The sequence below is a fragment of the Amblyraja radiata genome, chromosome 31 (genome assembly GCF_010909765.2).
Source record: "Amblyraja radiata isolate CabotCenter1 chromosome 31, sAmbRad1.1.pri, whole genome shotgun sequence".
Taxonomy (NCBI): domain Eukaryota; kingdom Metazoa; phylum Chordata; class Chondrichthyes; order Rajiformes; family Rajidae; genus Amblyraja; species Amblyraja radiata.
Genome location: NC_045986.1, coordinates 28393590 through 28411090, shown reverse-complemented (window position 1 = coordinate 28411090; position 17501 = coordinate 28393590). Strand labels below are relative to the sequence as shown.

The following is a 17501-nucleotide window of genomic DNA, read 5'->3' as shown; positions in this document are numbered from 1 at the left end:
TTTGTGCTAGCCAGAGCCGTTGCAAATGTTGTCGCAAGAAGCCACGCACTCAGCTCCTCATCCAGTGATACCTGTCTGTCACACAGAGAATGCTGCACCTACCTCAACCAGCTTTCCAATGTTAGCAATGTGAGGTGACGATTCACTCACGTTCTCGTCCTTCTCCATCTGAAAAAACAAAAACAGGTTCAGAATGTGCACTCGACTGACAAGGGAAATGCATCGTAGACAAGGCTGCACTCATATCTGTGCCCAAGTCAGTGAATGAACCAGGGTTCTCTATGGCTGTAGTTGATCTCAGCCGCAGAACGTAAAGCCAAGTTCGGTTCTTCAGTCGGAACATTTTACATACAAGAAAATGATTTTCAGAAACAGACACTGCAACCAAAGTAACTGCTTCATAATTTATTTGGCCATCTGTCTCCACATTATAGTTGCCACTTGGTGGCAGACGGTTATGAAAGGAGTTCATGAAACAGGACCCTCTGGGCCCTGCAGGCTGGTGCACAATAGGGGTATTGATCAGGCCATCGGACTCTTCAAAAGACCCAATTCCGCAGCTGCAAGCAACTCGATAGCTGGTGTCCAAACAATTTCCACAATTCATACAATTACCAACAAAAAAAGCAACAAAAAGATACAAATGTATTAACATGACTCATTATGCTGCATTAGATGGGTGGTCTGCTGAGAACAATGTACTCACATTCACACTAACAGCCTTCTTTATAACAGCACACAGAGAGATTCTTCATACAAGCAGCACGAGAATGTAGAACACCTCCAAGCCCAAATATTTTAACACTAATCACACAGATATATCTAACAAAACCACGAATTGCTCATGGTAACTGTTTTTTAAAGCAGTTAGAGCATTGTTTGAATAAAGCCTTAAACTGGATTTTAAGATTCTCGCCACTTGTTCTGGAGGGAATATAGGTCACTCTCTTATCATTTAAACTACTTTGGTTAGATCACCCCCTCAAATGCTTCTTAAAGGGAATATAGGTCAAGTTAATGTTGAATGCCTCCATGATTTAACCCTGTAAGCCCCGGCATAATTCCGGTGATTACAAGCATCCCTTCAAAAAAAGCCAATGTCTTCCCTGCAGTTAAGTGCCTAAAATGAAATGTGCTCTTCCAAATGCTCTTCCAAATGATGCCATCGCCCGGTGGGGTATCGCCTCGGCGCAGAGGGAGAAGAGGAGGGAAGAGACAGTAACTCTAAGACTTTTGCCTCCATCACAGTGAGGAGGTGTTTGGTGAACTCACTGTGGTGGATGTTAATTTGTGTTTATTGTGTTTTGTTATTATTACATGTATGGCTGCAGGCAACAGCATTTCGTTCAGACCGAAAGGTCTGAATGACAAATAAAGGATTCAATTCAAATTCAATTCAATTCAAATAAGATAAATGAAGATTACACAGAACTTATGCATCATATTCTCTCATCTGTTTCCCCACCACCCACATTTATAATTAACAACTTTTACTTTATTTTCCACTTTTAATGATCTATGCACATGGACACCTAGAACTTCTGTCCCGGTTCTAACTTCCCATCATCTCAAAATTACATTGATTTTCCTTTCCTGGGTTCAAAGAATTTCTCTTGTACTTCTCACAATGAACTCCAGCTGTCAATAGTTTTGCTCATTCGTTTTAAGCCACTTATGTCTTTTAGAAGTTTCCTGTTCCCAACATTGTGTCCTTCCTAACATGGAATTGTGAACAAATCAATTTGCAGAAAGTAGATATAAAAACTCAGACGCAAAATGTTTTGTCCGCCCCCATCTATCTTCCAGCTTCCTCGAACACCCCAGTCTAGAATCAGGCTGAAGGAGGGTCCCAACCAGAAACGTCACCTATTCTTGTCCACCAGAGATGCTCCCTAACCCACTAAGTTACTCCAGCATGGTGTCTTTTATTTTGTAACAGCATCTGTAGCTCCTTGTGTTTAAATTAAAAAAAACCCACTAAATTAAAAACTTTGTTAGGATATTGTAGAGAACTAGAGTTTCAAGAAGTTTCTGCTTAAGGTTTGCCTCAATTTTTACGTTTTGCATGCCTCCAAATGCATTCATTATTTTTTTCGTAAATGAGACAACACAGAAACAGATGGTGACAAAAGGAAATGAGATTTATATAGCACTTTCCAGTTCTGAAAATATTCCATATGTTTTACATCTCTCCTTTTTGGAGAGAAATTAATATTACCACACAGGGAGACTTTTTATTCATAGCAAGTCCACGAAAACATCAATGAAGTAAATGAAATAGATAATCAGAAGCTGGTTTGAGAGTAAATATTGGTCAAGAGATCAAGAGAATCAAGATCAAGGGAATTCTAGAGCTCATTTTCAAATAGTGTCACAGGATTTTCCAAGTCTTTCAGGGAATAGCTAACATATGAATTTGTGTAATGAGGTTGGAACTCAGTTCATTGTCATCTGCCAAAGGGGAATTACATTTTATTTTAATTCCCCTTGTTCCAGCATGCTCATTATCAAAATTAACTACCACTAATTTATTTACCAAGTTGGACAGAAAACAAAACATAGTCAATGTGGAAAAACATAATTGACTGCTTATATAACTACAAAAGATTCTTATGTCATTATTAAAACAGATTTGTTTAAAATTCTGATTTCCGTACCATTTCCACTTAATCCCTTTTCATTATATAAATGGAAATTGCTCATGTGACTGCTGCAAATTTTCAGATGAAGCAAGATTCTTGGAACCAGAGTCAAATACAGGCCACTCCAGTCCATATTTGTTACATGGTTGTATTACCCACTATCACAAGCACGGCATTTATCTATATTTATGATCCGAGCTGTGAACCAAGGAGCTGGAGCAGCTTGATCCTGTGAATTGGCAGCCCCCACAAGGTTGCAAAGTTGGTGAGCACACTAGTTTCTCAACGCAAGACCAGTTTCCTCAGCCACTCTTCAATGCGATTGGACAATTCCTTCTTAATTTCACGATTTTTAATAACAAAAATGAAGAGGGGGAGGCCATGATTCTAATAATCCTATGCCTCAGGTTCACTTCCCTGTACATTTATTGAGAATTTAGAAATGTTTACAATTGTTAACACAAATCTTTTATTCTGATATTCCAAACTATCCATACTAACATAACCCTCATGCCCACATAAATGACTAACTTAATGATTGAACTCATAAATACCTCCATTTTTATGATCACTTTTCCCAAGAGGATATCCAACAAAATTAATTAGCTGTTTCATTACATTAGACCAAGTTATAAGATAGCTGCCACAATATTTTTTTTGGAAAACAATTCCAAATTTATCCTAACATCTTCTGTGATAGGATTTGCAAAGCTAATTTGAAGAATAACATTTCCTATGAGGACACAAAGTTCTGGAGTAATTCATCGGGTCAGGCAGCATCCCTGGAGAACCCAGTTAGGTGATGTTTCTGGTCGAAAAGCTTCTTCAGAGTGATGGGGGGGGGGGGGGGGGGGGGTGGGGGAAAGATGAAAGCTGGAAAAGGGGGGAATGGCAGGACAAAGCATGGCAGGAAATAGGTGGACATAGGCGAGGGGAGGCTTTTGATAGATGATCAATGGATTGTTAATGTGTCTAGGAATTTTTCAGTTGATGATATCTCCGTGTTGCTATCTCCGTGTTGCTTGCCACATATCTCATGCAAAACAAAATGGGGATTGCATGCCACAGAGCCTATTGAATTTTTAAGGGCAGTCTTCGGCAATAGTGCCAAGGGTTGGAACTCTACTAACGATCAGATAATTAAGGCTTTTCTACATGGTTTTTGGTCCAAAACAAAGTTTTCATGTGCATGCCCCAGCAGACACTGTGTCTGCCAGATTGGGGCTTACTGTCGACCTCAGAAAGGCTTAATTTTTTTTTGATGCTTCATCATGTTTTCCCAAGATACGGTAACTTCCAACTCCAGCAGCCTCTTTGGAATGAAATCTGATAACACTTAAATCAGACATACTGGTGGAGAATAAGCTGAGTCATTGTGCTATCCCATTACTTCATTACATGATTACCTTTCATAGTCTTTACAGTAATACTTAAAGGTAACCTTAATACAGCTTACACATCCATTATATATTACTCAGTGTATAAATTAAAGACAGAAGCCAAAGTGCCTAATTGGAGAATCTTAAAAGTTGGTCTTCACAAGGTTGACAGCAGGCAGTTCAAAAACAATATTTTCTCTGAGCACTGTTTTCATTGGCAAGGTCCATGACTCTGCAATAATTATGTTTCTTGGCATTTATTCTTAAAAAAATGTAAGTGTTTATGCTTCTTTCTATGAAATATTTACACCACAGAGTTTTACTGACATTTAAAAAGCATTACAATTTAACTGTTCAGTATTCAATAATATTTAATGCAGATTTTGGTCTTACAATTTACACATGTCATTTATCAAATTTAGCCAGAAAATATGGTTTACAGTGAAGTTGTAGTAAAATTTAATTTTCCAATATTACAAACTGAAACTACCACTTCCTCTAATTCCAATCACAATTCATTATGAATTAGCACAAATTGATAAAGCCTGCTTTGAATCTCTGATCAGACATTGAAATGCAGTTCAATGGCCTTTAATAGCACCAGGCTGTCAGGGCTATCCATGGAAAGTTTCTCAGGCACCACCGTTTGAGGACTACCGTTCACTATCAGATGACTCTGGCCTTTGAGACATCTACAGTAGCTAAACCGCTCCATGTGTGGCAAAGGTAATAGCATTGGGGAGGAGAGAGCGTGGAAGAGGGGAGGTGCATAAAGCATGGACAGATCCATTATGTGCAACACCAAGAAAGATCAAGGATATGGAGAGAAAGCAGAGTTAGCAGGAGCAATGTTCAAGGGTTTCAGTGACGCGGAGAGATGGATGTAATTGAGATTGTTCCCTTTTCTTGAGGGAGAATTAAGGAAATAATGATTGGTGTAAGAAATTAAGAAATTAATTGATAAAGAAAAACTGTTTCCCCTGATAAGATGGCCAGTAATCAAAACATACAGATTTAAGATCACTGGAAAATGAAGGGAGAGAAATGATTGTAGGAACCAGATTTGTTTTATGCAGCATGTTTTGATTTGCAGTCTTCCTGCTGAAAGGGTGACGAAAGTAGAATCAATAGTAACCTTTGAAACAGAATTAGTGCATAGAAAAGTAAAAATTCACAGAATGCATTTGTTTATCTTCTACACTAGTTACACTTGCAGGACCTTATAAGGGAAAAGAAAATCACTGGCTACTAGTTTCACAACTTGGCAGCATCAAAATACTTGTATATGCTATAAATAAGGAACTACAGATGCTGGTTTATACAAAAAAGGACACAAAGTGTTGGAGTAACTTAGGTCAGCCAGCATTTCTGGAGAAGATAGATAGTGACATTTCGGGTTGAGAATCTTCTTCAGACTGATTGTCTGTGTGCATGTGGGGGAGGGAAGAGAAGAAAGCTGGAAGAGGCAGGAAGCTTGAGGGAGATGAGTCACGGTGGGAAGAAAGAGGTTTTCTCCACTACTGCCCTTCCACCCCTCCTGCTACATTTCTGCTGCCTGACCTGCTGATTTGGACTCCATAGTCCAAATTAAGATGGCATGTGGCTTGGAGGGTAATCTGCACTCAGTGGTGTTGCCATTCACCTTCTGCATTTGCTTTCTTGGTGGTACAGAGAGATAATGTTGGTGTAGCCGTAGCAAGTTACTGCATTGAATTTTATAAATGGTACATGCTACAGGTGAACGCTAGTGATGAAGAAATGGAATGACAAAGGCGCAAATCAAACAGGCTCCTCTGGAGAAACTCTTGAGAATGGTTGGAGCTATATTAATTGAAACAAGTGGAGACTATTCCATTACCTTTCTGATGTGCGTTGAAGATGGCTTTGGGGTGTCAGGAGATTAATTACTCACTGCAAGATAACCAGCCTTTGACTTGCTCTTGTAACCACAGCATTTTCTGTTTCTAACAATAGAGTATTAACCCATGACAATATTAACCCATAATGATATAAGCCTATTATAATACCTGTCTAGTCAGACTGCCACCAAGGTTCATAGTGCCAGAGCCAGTCTTGTTTGTTTGTAGCCAAAGCATAACAGTGGAGGTCAGCTTGTAGTGAGCAGTACGTCCACTTGATTTCTCCTGGGAAATGCATTGAAGAGTTATTCAGAAAAATACAAAAACAAAATCTAATTTTCTGCATACATGCATTGTTTGAAAATTATTCAAACTGTAGAATGAGCTGCACCACACATAATTTACCTTGCAAGATAAAAACAGATACACAAATGAACCAGAGAAACAACATACCAGATCTCGAATACAGCAAGGGAGTGATAGATATATATATATGGCCTCCTGTACTGTAAATATATACATCTCTGCAATGTCGTGAGTGATATAACGTGGAATGCAAAAATTACATACTGGTACGAGGAATTGTGCCAAGGCCATGAATATAATGGTGTTTCACTGACATTTTTTACACCTTACCTGATTAGATAGAAATGTATAGGCTAAATTTGACTTGAAGGAAGAGAGTGATGCATTCAAAACTGTAATTAGTGCACAAAGTTGGAAACAATATAAATCGTCCAGTTAGAACAAGTTAGTTGACAATGAAGCCACATGATTGGGTAACATTTTGATACATGGAGAAATATTAATGAAAGAAAAAAATCTGTAATTTATTGGGTTCTAAGGGGACTAAAAGGATTTAAGTGTACATGATCAGAGGTTACTAACAATTGATCGAAGTTCAAAAATTGAGAAAATACCAGGAATATTGGTCATTATTTTTTGGTATATTGGAATATAAATTTGTAGAAACTGTCAATAATAGCATTGTGGACAATTCCTTACCTAGGGTACAAATTCAGTTCATGGGTAAACTTCAGGAAAGATACATTTAACTTGGAAGAGACATCGCACAGTTTCACCAAAACACTGCAAAGGTTTAGAGAACTTAGTTATGAGGACAGGCTACATAAACCTGATTTGTATTTCCTTAAACAGAGTTGAATGATGATCTTTACATTTTTTTCTGAAAGCTGCAGTTAATATAGAAGATATAACCTTCTCTTTCAGAGGAATCTAGAAGATCATTAAACTTTAAAATTAAAGCCATAGCATTTGATAGTGAAATTGTAAAGCATTATTTTTCCCCCCACAGCTAAGTATTGGAAATTTGATTTACTCCAAGCAAAAGATTGGATACAAACGTTAATTTAAATTTTAACACTGAAACCAAAAAAACTTTGACAAGCTAGAGGAATAAATGATATGCACACATAAATGGAACCAAGGCACACATCAATCATGATTTGATTATGCAGGTTTGAAGAGTTGAATAACATTCCTATTTCTATGCAACATAAATCATTTTCCTGGGATTGTGTCAATTTACCATTTCTATTACATTTTTTAATCCTCTTGTAAATAACATTATCAACATCATGAGTTGAAATAACACTTTGCATTTAAAGTGCATTGTGGCGTGATAAGAAATAGATGGCAGCCAGAAGTCAACACATTTGGAGCCTTGAATTAGAGGATATTTTGAGTCTGCAGCATCTGTGACCCATCTTAAAATATTTTGCAAACTTAAACAGTATTAGACAGCATCGTAGTGGTTTCCATTATGTACCTGAACTTCCACCACATGTATGGAGTCCCAGCAGCCTTTGATCTTTTTTGATCCATCGCCAGCTTTCTTGATCAGTATCACACCAGCAAAACCATGGTCTAAGTCCCAGAGGTAGACAGAAGAAACTCCTCCTTCAAAATATCTGCCAGGGAAATTGCATATTGGTTTCAGGGCTTCAGTGAGAACATACACACGGTTAAATTTCAACTATTATTTTCAATTTCATATTCATTGGCCAAGCTCATAAACTTCCACGTTCCATTTTCGAAAATGCTCATTTGCCAGGATATCCAAAGATTTGTTATTTGTTCTTAAATTCAATAACATTAATAAGCATTATCAAATAGACCGCAGAGACCGTTCCCTCTGCTACTCCCTGGTCAACCCGTCCCTTCCCACCCAAACCACCCCATCCCCGGTACTTTCCCCTGCAACCGCAGGAGATGCAACACGTTTCCCTTTATTTCTCTCGTTTATCATATTGTTTAGTGTACTATATTTACATATTGCTGCAGCAAGTAAGAATTTCATTGTTCCATCTGGGACACATGACAATAAAACATTCTTGACCTCTCTCCTTGACTCCATCCAAGGACCCCGACAGTTTTTTCAGGTGAGGCAGAGGTTCACTTGCACCTCCTCCAACCTAATTTACTGTATTGGCTGTTCCACGTGTCAACTCCTGTATTTCGGCAAGACCAAACGCAGGCTCAGCAATCGTTTCGCTGAACAGCTCAGCCCAGTCCTCCTTAATCTACCTGATCTCCCGGTTGCTCAGTACTTTAACTTCCCCTCACAATCTGACCTCTCTGTCCTGGGCCTCCTTCATTGTCAGAGTAAGGCCCAGCACTAATTGGAGGAACAGCACCTCATATTTTGTTTGGGTAGTTTACACCCCAGTGGAATGAACATTGACTTCTCTAACTTCAAGTAGCCCTTGCTTTCCCTCTCTCTCCATTCCCCTTCCCAGTTCTCCCACCAGTCTTACTGTGTCCGACTACATTCTATCTCTGTACCGTCCACTCCCCTGACATCAGTCTGAAGGGTCTCGACCCTTAACTTTACCCATTACTTTTCTCCTGAGATCCTGCCTGAGTTGCTCCAGCATTTTGTGTCTACCTTCAATAACAAATAGATGCAGATAATGCATAATAGGCAATTCAGAATCCAAATAGGAGGACATTGTCATGCTTCAAGAAGGAACCATTACATAAAACAAAATTATATTCTCAAATGATGACAAGCCCTACTATGAGAATTGAATTTTATGGCTGATATTAAATTACTGCAGAATGTGACAACATATTTTATCCATGATAAAATGAGTGCTGCTCGCTGATTATGAAAGTTCTGGAGAATGTATGTGGTGATGATAATGCCCCTCTATGTTTTTAATAATCTATAAGCATCAACAGGATTGCATCTAACTGGAAATGTCCTTTGCCCTTGAATGGGGACATGCCTCACAGATCTTTCTAAATATTTGTAAGGGTGGAAGCATTCCATTCAATTCCATTTGTCTGTTTAGAATCCATGTTTTTAATGGCTATACATACAAACAGATGCCTATTCAATCATGTGAATGTCTAACACCAAAAAGATGTTCCCTAGAACTGCACTTTTAGCTTTTTTTCTCTTCTGGAAAATCTTCAAAGGCATTTGTAAATGTATCTTAGCTGTCATGCATCTTAAAAGGGTCAATTAAAGGCTGTTAGGGGCATGCAACTAATCAAAGGCCGACAGTTTTTCGAGGATCATTTTAACATTGAGGAATGATGCAATTGGGACATCTGTGTTATTTTACAATTTGGAAAGGAACAAAGCTTGTTAACATAAATTATATACTTGATGATAAGTTCATTTACCTGTTTAAAGTTACACAGATGTATTTGTTAATTTGTCTTCAGAACTACAATTAGATGGAGTGAATACCCTTCAATTTGATTATGTGATATAGCATCAGAGTCAACAGAAACAGGCCCAACTCATCCGTCAAAATTGCTCTGCCCTCTGGTAGAAATGTTTGTATTCAAGTAGGTTTGAGGGTGGTGGGGGGAGGCATTGGCAAAACACAACTCGTCCATGTCAAATAAGATGCCTCATCCAAATTAGTCCAATTTGCTCACATTTGTCCCATGTTACTCTAAACCCTTCATATCTATGTATCCGTCCAAATGGCTTTTAAATGTTATTATCGTACCTGTCTTAATGACTTCCTCTGGCAGCTCATTTCATATACCCACCATCCTCTGTATGGAAACTATTGCCCCTCAGGTTTATTTTAAATCGTCCCCCTCTCATCTTAAAACTTATGCCTGCTAGTTCTTGATTCCCCTACCCTGGGAAAAAGACTTTGCATTCACCCTATCTATTCCCCTCATAATCTTTTACACCTCTATAAAATCACCCCTCAGCCTCCTGTGCTCCAAGGAGTAAAGACCTAGCCTGCCCAAACTCTCCCTCTAGCCCAGACCCTGGCAACACCGTAAAACTTTGCAGTACCCTTTCCACCTTTAATGGCATCTTTCCTATAGCAGGGTGACAAAAGCTGAACACCATATTTCAAGTGCAGCCTCACCAGTGTCTTGCCTGACTAACATAAATACCCCAACACCTATACTTAATTCCCAGACTCATGAAGGTTAGCATGCCAAAATCTTTCTTTGCCATGCTATCTACGTGCAACAGGGAATTTTATGCAATATAATTGTATTCCTAGATCCCTTTGCTCTACAACACTCCCCTGGGCCCTACCATTCACTGTAAAGGTCCTGCCTGGTTGAACTTCCCAAAATGGAACACTTCACCCTCACACTCATCTATATTAAACTCTATTAGCCATTCCCCAGCCTATTTGCCTAGCTGATATATATGCCACTGTAATTTATGTCAACCATCTTCTTGGTTATTTGCAGAAGACACCTTTTTTGGTGTTATGTACAAACTTACCAATTATGCCTTGAACATTCTAATCCAAATCACTGATATAGATGACAAACAGCAAAGGGCCCACCCCTAGTCTTTGTCCACAATAAAAACAGCGGAGAAATATTCATGGAGGATCTTGCTCATGTTGTGAGACTCCTCACAGATGATCACTTTTGTTTGAGAGGCCCTATTCTCTTTCCAGTTATCCTTTTCCCCTTAATATAGTTATAAAATCACTTCAGATTACCCTTAATCTATCGGCCACAGCTTTCGCGTGCCCCCCATTTTCCTTCCTGATTTATACTCCTCAATCCCTTATACTCCTCCCGGGATTCACTTGATCCCGGGAGGAGTATAACTCCTCTATAGCTGACCCTTGCCTCATCCTTTTTCCTGACTAGAGGCTCAATTTCCCACATTATCCAGGGTTACTTACTCCTACCTGCCCAGTCCTTCACTCTCACAGGAACATGAAAGCTCTCGCTAACCTTCAACTCTCACCATCACACTTTCACATAAGATTACTGAACAATCAACAAAACCGAGGCTAGAACTTTTAAAATATCGACACTTTAAAAAAAAAACTTTTTATATATATTTATTTTACAGAACCATGCACATGAGGCATTTTTATGGACGCACCTAGCACTTTTACTTTTACTATTTACCTGATTGAAGAGTCAAATGCAACAAAATTTCGTTCAAGGTGCACTGTGTCTAGGTGTATATCTGAATGACAATAAAGTTTTCATTCATTTTCATTCATTCATTCATTAAAAGCATCCCATTCTCCGGATGACCCTTTGCCCACAAACAACCTACCTTAATCAACTTTTGCAAGCTCCAGTCTAATATTGTTAGCCTTGCATCAATTTAGAACTTTAAATTGTGGATTAGCCCTGTCCTTTTCTATAACCATTTTAAAGAGAATAGAACTGTGGTTGCCTGTCCCAAAAGCCTCGCTCGCACTATATTCCAGTAAATTGGAGTACAAAAACCAGGTTTTGTAGTCTGACTGCCAAACTCACTAATTTCTCTTGCTATTTTGGACAACATACTCTCTAGTTTATAGGGTAAGCCAGTTCTTTTTTTGGTAATTAATCAGAATCCAAAGGAAAATTTCCAAACTAAAATCGTAAAATGTAATAGAATGAACACAGTACTAATTAATTGAGGTGTACACCGTTCCATTTAATTAATGTAACCTGCAGATCTTAAAGGTTCACTAATTTTGCACAAGATGCCTTATAATAAAGTTGCCAAAAACAGTGCAAACATCATTATTTGTGTATCAACAGTTGTTGCAGAATGTAATGTTGACAATACACCTTTGGTGGATAGCGTATAGTAGATAAACACTAGTTTATGCGTAAAATTCAATCAACAGCAGAATGAGACCAATATGCTATTTGAAATATAGATGACAAAAGCACAGAAATTAAAAACCAAAAATGATTATAACAGAGAGACATACAAGGAATTGCAGATGCTGGAATCTTGAACAAGACACAAAGTACAGGAGGAACTCAGCAGATCAGACAGCATCTATGGAGAGAAATAGCTAGATGATATTTCGGGCCGGGACCCTTCATTAGACTAATCAATCTGAAGAGTCCTGACCCGAAGCCTTGCCTGTCTATTTTCCTTCAAAGATGTTGCCTCGTCTGCTGAGCACCTCCAGCACTATGTGTTTTGCACAATCATATAGCTGTTAGCAGCAGGTACAATTAATTATCAAGTGGTACTTAGACTTTTATGCAAACTAAGCCAAACTTGATTTTTTAAATAACTTTAGATTAGCATTACATTTTAGATCTCAATTAATAGTCATTTAAAACACTTTGCCTCGAACCATCATCTCTTGAGGCTCAAAGTGCTCAAGTAACTCAGCGGGTTAGGTCCCCTCGTTACTCCATCTTTTTTTTGTAAACCAGCATTTGCAGTTCCTTGTTTCCCTTTAAGGCTTTCCGTTTTTAACCTCATATTTTTAATGCCTTAATTTTGGCCTACTAAATATTCCCAAATTTAAAAACCATTCAATTTCTGATGGCCATGCCAGTAGCTGCCAAGGTCCTCAACCTCACCACCTCTTCCTCGCTCCAAAGGTTGATTAAAAGCTACCTCACTGACTAAGTTTTTGGCCATGTTATAATATTGCTCTCAGTAACTCAATGTAAACTTTTGATCAATAAAGCTTGCTTTAAGTGTCCAGCTTTAAGTTCCTGGGCACTCACATTTCAGAGGACCTCACATGGTCCACAAACACCGCTGCGCTGGTCAAGAAGGCACAGCAACGACTGTTCTTCCTGAGGACATTAAAAAAGACTGGTCTTCCCCAACAGCTGCTGACAACGTTCTACCGCTGCACCACAGTGAGCATATTAACGTATGGCACCTCTATGTGGTATCTCAGCTGCACGGAGGCGGAGAGGAGAGCTCTTCAGCGGGTCGTCCACAGAGCGCATAGGATTATTGGGACACAGCTACCAGCCTTGGTGGGCATCTACCACACACGGTGCCTCAGGAAGGCCGTCAGCATCCATAAAGACTCCTCACACCCTTGTAACGGACTGTTCGAACTACTTCCCTCCAGCAGACGTTACATGGCCTTCTACGCCCGAACCTCCAGACTCAGAAACAGCTTTATTCCCAGAGCTATAGCGGCTCTGAACCGGCCCTGCTGAGTGCCCCCCACTCCCCCTGGACTGTCTCCCTTGGATGGTCACGTCACACAGCTTATTTATTTATTTTACTTTTCTTTTACATCGGTTGGAAGCTGCATACTAAATCTCGTTGCACTGATGTGCAATGACAATAAAAGATATTATTATTATTATTATTATTATTATATTATTATTATTAATTTTAAGCTTGAAAATGCTTTGCCCCGCTACACTGGTGGATTGAAAGTTATCATTGTTAATCTGTTCAATTTTGCTTCTTGGGACAATTAATGTATTCTTGGAGTTAAGCCTTAAGGATTCTTTGCAAGGATCTGGAAATTACAGAGGAGGCGTCGCCATCACCGGCTGTGATTGTGACTGACAGGAGAGGAGACCAATCTGCGTGGCAGTGACTGACAGGAGAGGAGACCAATCTGCGCATGCGGTGTTTTTAAGATTTTTAAACCTTTATAACTTTTTTTATATACCATCAATCGGAACAAAACTTGTTGCACTTGCAGCACAGGAGAATGTCGAGTACGGTGGCGAACAATCGTAGCGCTATCATGTACGGTTTTTGCGCAAATAGAAAAAACACACAAACCGGAAGATAACAAGATCAGAGTTTTAGTTATATAATATAGATATAGATGTGCAGACTGATAAGAGTTGGTCTTGGCATCTTGACGGTACAAACATTGTGGGCCACAGTGCATGTTCTTATGATGTATTGTTGTATGTTCTGTTTTATTCTCATAGGCATGCTGGAACAGCACACAAATGCTGGTTTGCTTGCCACGCCCATAGCCTAAGAATAAATTAACTTTGAAAACATACAAGAGCTTTGAAAACATACAACACACACACACACAAATAAATAAACATGGCGTGGTTCACTAATAATAATAATAATAATAATAATAATAAATACTTTATTGATCCCCTCAGGGAAATTCAGATGTCCAGAAGCCCCCAACCAACAAACCCACAGATTCAAAACGAACGCAGACAGAAAATACATAGAATACAATGTGGACACTACCTGAGAGCAATAAATACTTAAAAAGACTAATAATTAACAGTTAAAAATTAAAAATTGCAAAATGCATCCCCCTATAGCCTAGCGGTCCGAATTATAAAATCTAATGGCTGCAGGGGTGAAGGATCTCCTGAACCGCTCCATTCTACAGGGCAGGGAGAGGAGCCGGTTGTTGTTCCGAGTGCTCTTTTGACTCTCCAGAATTACATGGAGGGGATGCCCGGGGTTTTTCAGGATGACCTGCACCTTGTGCCTCATACGCCTCTCAAGCACATCCATCCCAGAGTCTACTCTCCCCTCCAGCACTGAGCTAGCTCGTTTAAACAGTTTGACCAGCTTCTTGTTGTTTATTGCACTAATGCTGTTGCCCCAGCAGACAACAGCGTAGAAAATAACACTTGCAACCACCGTGTTGTAAAACATGTGCAGCATATCATTACACACATTGAAGGATTTGAGCCTTCTGAGGAAAAAGAGTCTGCTCTGGCCTTTTTTGTAGAGGGAGTCAGAGTTGACAGACTAGTCCAGTTTGTTATCAAGGTGCACTCCAAGGTATTTATATGTCTGCACCACCTCAATGTCAGCCCCTGCAGCATTGACCGGCTGAAGGGGGAGATTGGACCTGCCAAAGTTAACCACCATCTCTTTAGTCTTAGTTGTGTTCAGGATGAGACAGTTCTCTTCACTCCAGGCACAAAAGGCACTGGTCAAGTTCCTGTATTCCTCCTCCTGCCCATTCCTTACACATGCCACAATCGCTGTATCATCTGAATATTTCTGTACGTGGCATGCGTCAGACTTATAGTTAAAGTCTGCTGTATACAGGGTGAAGAGGAACTGGGCCAGAACCGTTCCCTGTGGGGCTCCAACATTGCACACCACTGTGCCAGAGACACTGTCCCCCAGCTTGACAAACTGTGGTCGACCCGTCAGGTAGTCGTATATCCAGGAGATAAATGTGGAATCCACCCCCATCTTCTTAAGCTTGTCATTCAGAATCAGAGGTTGGATGGTGTTGAACGCACTTGAGAAGTCGAAGAACATAATCCCCACATAGCCACCGGGTTTGTCCAAAAAGGAGTAGATCCGGTGCAGCATGTAGAGGACTGCGTCATCCACCCCAATGTTCTCCTGGTATGCAAACTGTAGTGGGTCGAGTGCATGCTGGACTTGTGGTCTCAGGAGACGAATGAGTAGCCGCTCCATTGTTTTCATGATATGGGATGTAAGGGCCACCAGTCTGTAGTCGTTGATCTCGGTCGGCCGCCCTGCTTTGGGAACCGGCACGAGACATGATGTTTTCCACAGACCTGGTACCCTCCCTGACTGGAGGCTCAGGTTGAAAATGGTCTGGAGCGGCTCCGCCAGCTGAGCCGCACAGTCTTTTAGTAGCCTGGGACATACACCATCAGGGCCAGCTGCTTTACCAGGGCGCAACCTCCTCAGCTCAGCTCTCCATACATTCATTTTGAATTAAAATAATGGGCTTACCAGATGATCTAACATTTTATGAAGGTTTCATTTATACAACTGTTGCTTGAAGAATAAGGCATGAAATAAATGCAACTTTACAGAGTCAGAACAACCTGTTATGCATTAAACAGCAGGAAAATACTGGCAGGTTACAGCATATCTTAAATGTACAATATTCTACAATTTGATAGTGGCATTTTGTCAAACATCGTGTTTTGCCAATGCCTCCCCCCACCACCCTCAAAACTACTTGAATACAAAAATTTATACCAGAGGGCAGAGCAATTTTCGACTTTTATAGACAAGCTTTGTTCCTTGTAAAATATGCAAACTATACATATTAGACGACACAAAGTCTGTTCTTACTTAATTTACAATTCCTTTGCTGACACAGATCAGTTTAGGTTTGATTCAAATACCCCCTGGGTAGCCATTTACATTTCAAATTCTATTATATTTTTCGGGAGAAAGCTTGCTAGCAGTTAGACGTTCAAGGACTTTAAAAAAAATCTTTGCATAAGGGTGCACATTCATATCTCCCCCATTTTGACACTTGGCAACAGTGAAGGAGAATTAAAGGTGATATTTTTCCTAGATGACATGGGAAGCCTGATCTGTTACATTAATGGTGGTTTTCAGCAATTCCACTGCATTTCGCTACAATCACAATTCTGATAATGAAGAGGCACATGCCAGCCTCCAGCAGAACCTTGACAGATTGCACTGACAATTTAATATCTGTTGTCACAAGCATGAGATAATTACCTCTTCTCACCACTCTTCAAAGATACTACTAACACAACAACATTCACATTGCTGAATCAACCATCCACCATAACACCATTACAAATATCACTTCCATACCATGACAATAGATACCACCCCCATCACCAAGGCAATATTCATCCTTATCTCGGCATCACAGCACAATCCCCATTCCTATTCCATATCACTGATATCTGGGGTAGTACCACTGAAGAACAAAATTAGTAAGTCAGCCATATCATTAACCAAAGGTAGACACAAAATGCTCGAGTACCTCAACGGGACAGACAGTATCTCCGGAGAGAAGCAAGGGGTGATGTTTCGGGTCGAGATCCTTCTTCAGACCATATCATTACCCAAGGCAGACTGCATATCCTGTATTATTGTCCACCAGAGGTTTAACCAGAATCCAAGATACCGAAGGTAGGGAAATTGGGACTATGCCGTTGTAATGCCGCCCTGGGAGGTGTTGTTGTGATACTATGGAGTGGAGTTAAATGTTACACAGTGCTTGGGGAAGACTAAGGAAGAGAGAAACTGCTATAATGGTGCTGAAATGGGTTTGCAATGGTCTGGATGCTGTTTGAAGACACGGACATTGTGGCAACAGTAGTCTCATTTGTAGTCTGGTGAAATATTGCCAAGCAAGACCAGAGCAACAATATTAAGGGACACCATCACCTCCAAAACAAACCTAAACTGGGTATATATCCGCATGCCCATAATCACTATATCCAAATCCTGAAATTCTCTATCTAACAATAATAAGTGCATGGCATAAATATTCAAGGGCTCCAAGCAAGTAGAGGTGGTTCTTATGCTGAAAGCAAAAAAGATTTCCATTTCATAACAAATGAATGGAAATAATCCAATGCCCAACATAACGGTGGAGCAATGATCAAACTAAACGTTCACGGTTTTTGGTCACGTGACAATATCTATTCCGGCCAAATTAGTCAAATTA

General features: G+C 39.8%; 1 protein-coding gene across 5 annotated transcripts in view; it reads right to left on the bottom strand.

Moving 5' to 3' along the window:
• capzb (capping actin protein of muscle Z-line subunit beta) overlaps positions 1–17501 on the bottom strand; it is an 85987-nt gene that overhangs the window by 10738 nt on the left and 57748 nt on the right. For all 5 annotated transcript variants that reach the window (XM_033048329.1, XM_033048330.1, XM_033048327.1 and 2 more), the window contains 3 exons: positions 7670–7811; positions 6049–6165; positions 103–168 (listed from right to left, as the gene is read on the bottom strand). In XM_033048329.1, the coding sequence (XP_032904220.1) occupies positions 103–168; positions 6049–6165; positions 7670–7811 (325 nt within the window). The remainder of the gene's footprint in view (positions 1–102; positions 169–6048; positions 6166–7669; positions 7812–17501) is intronic.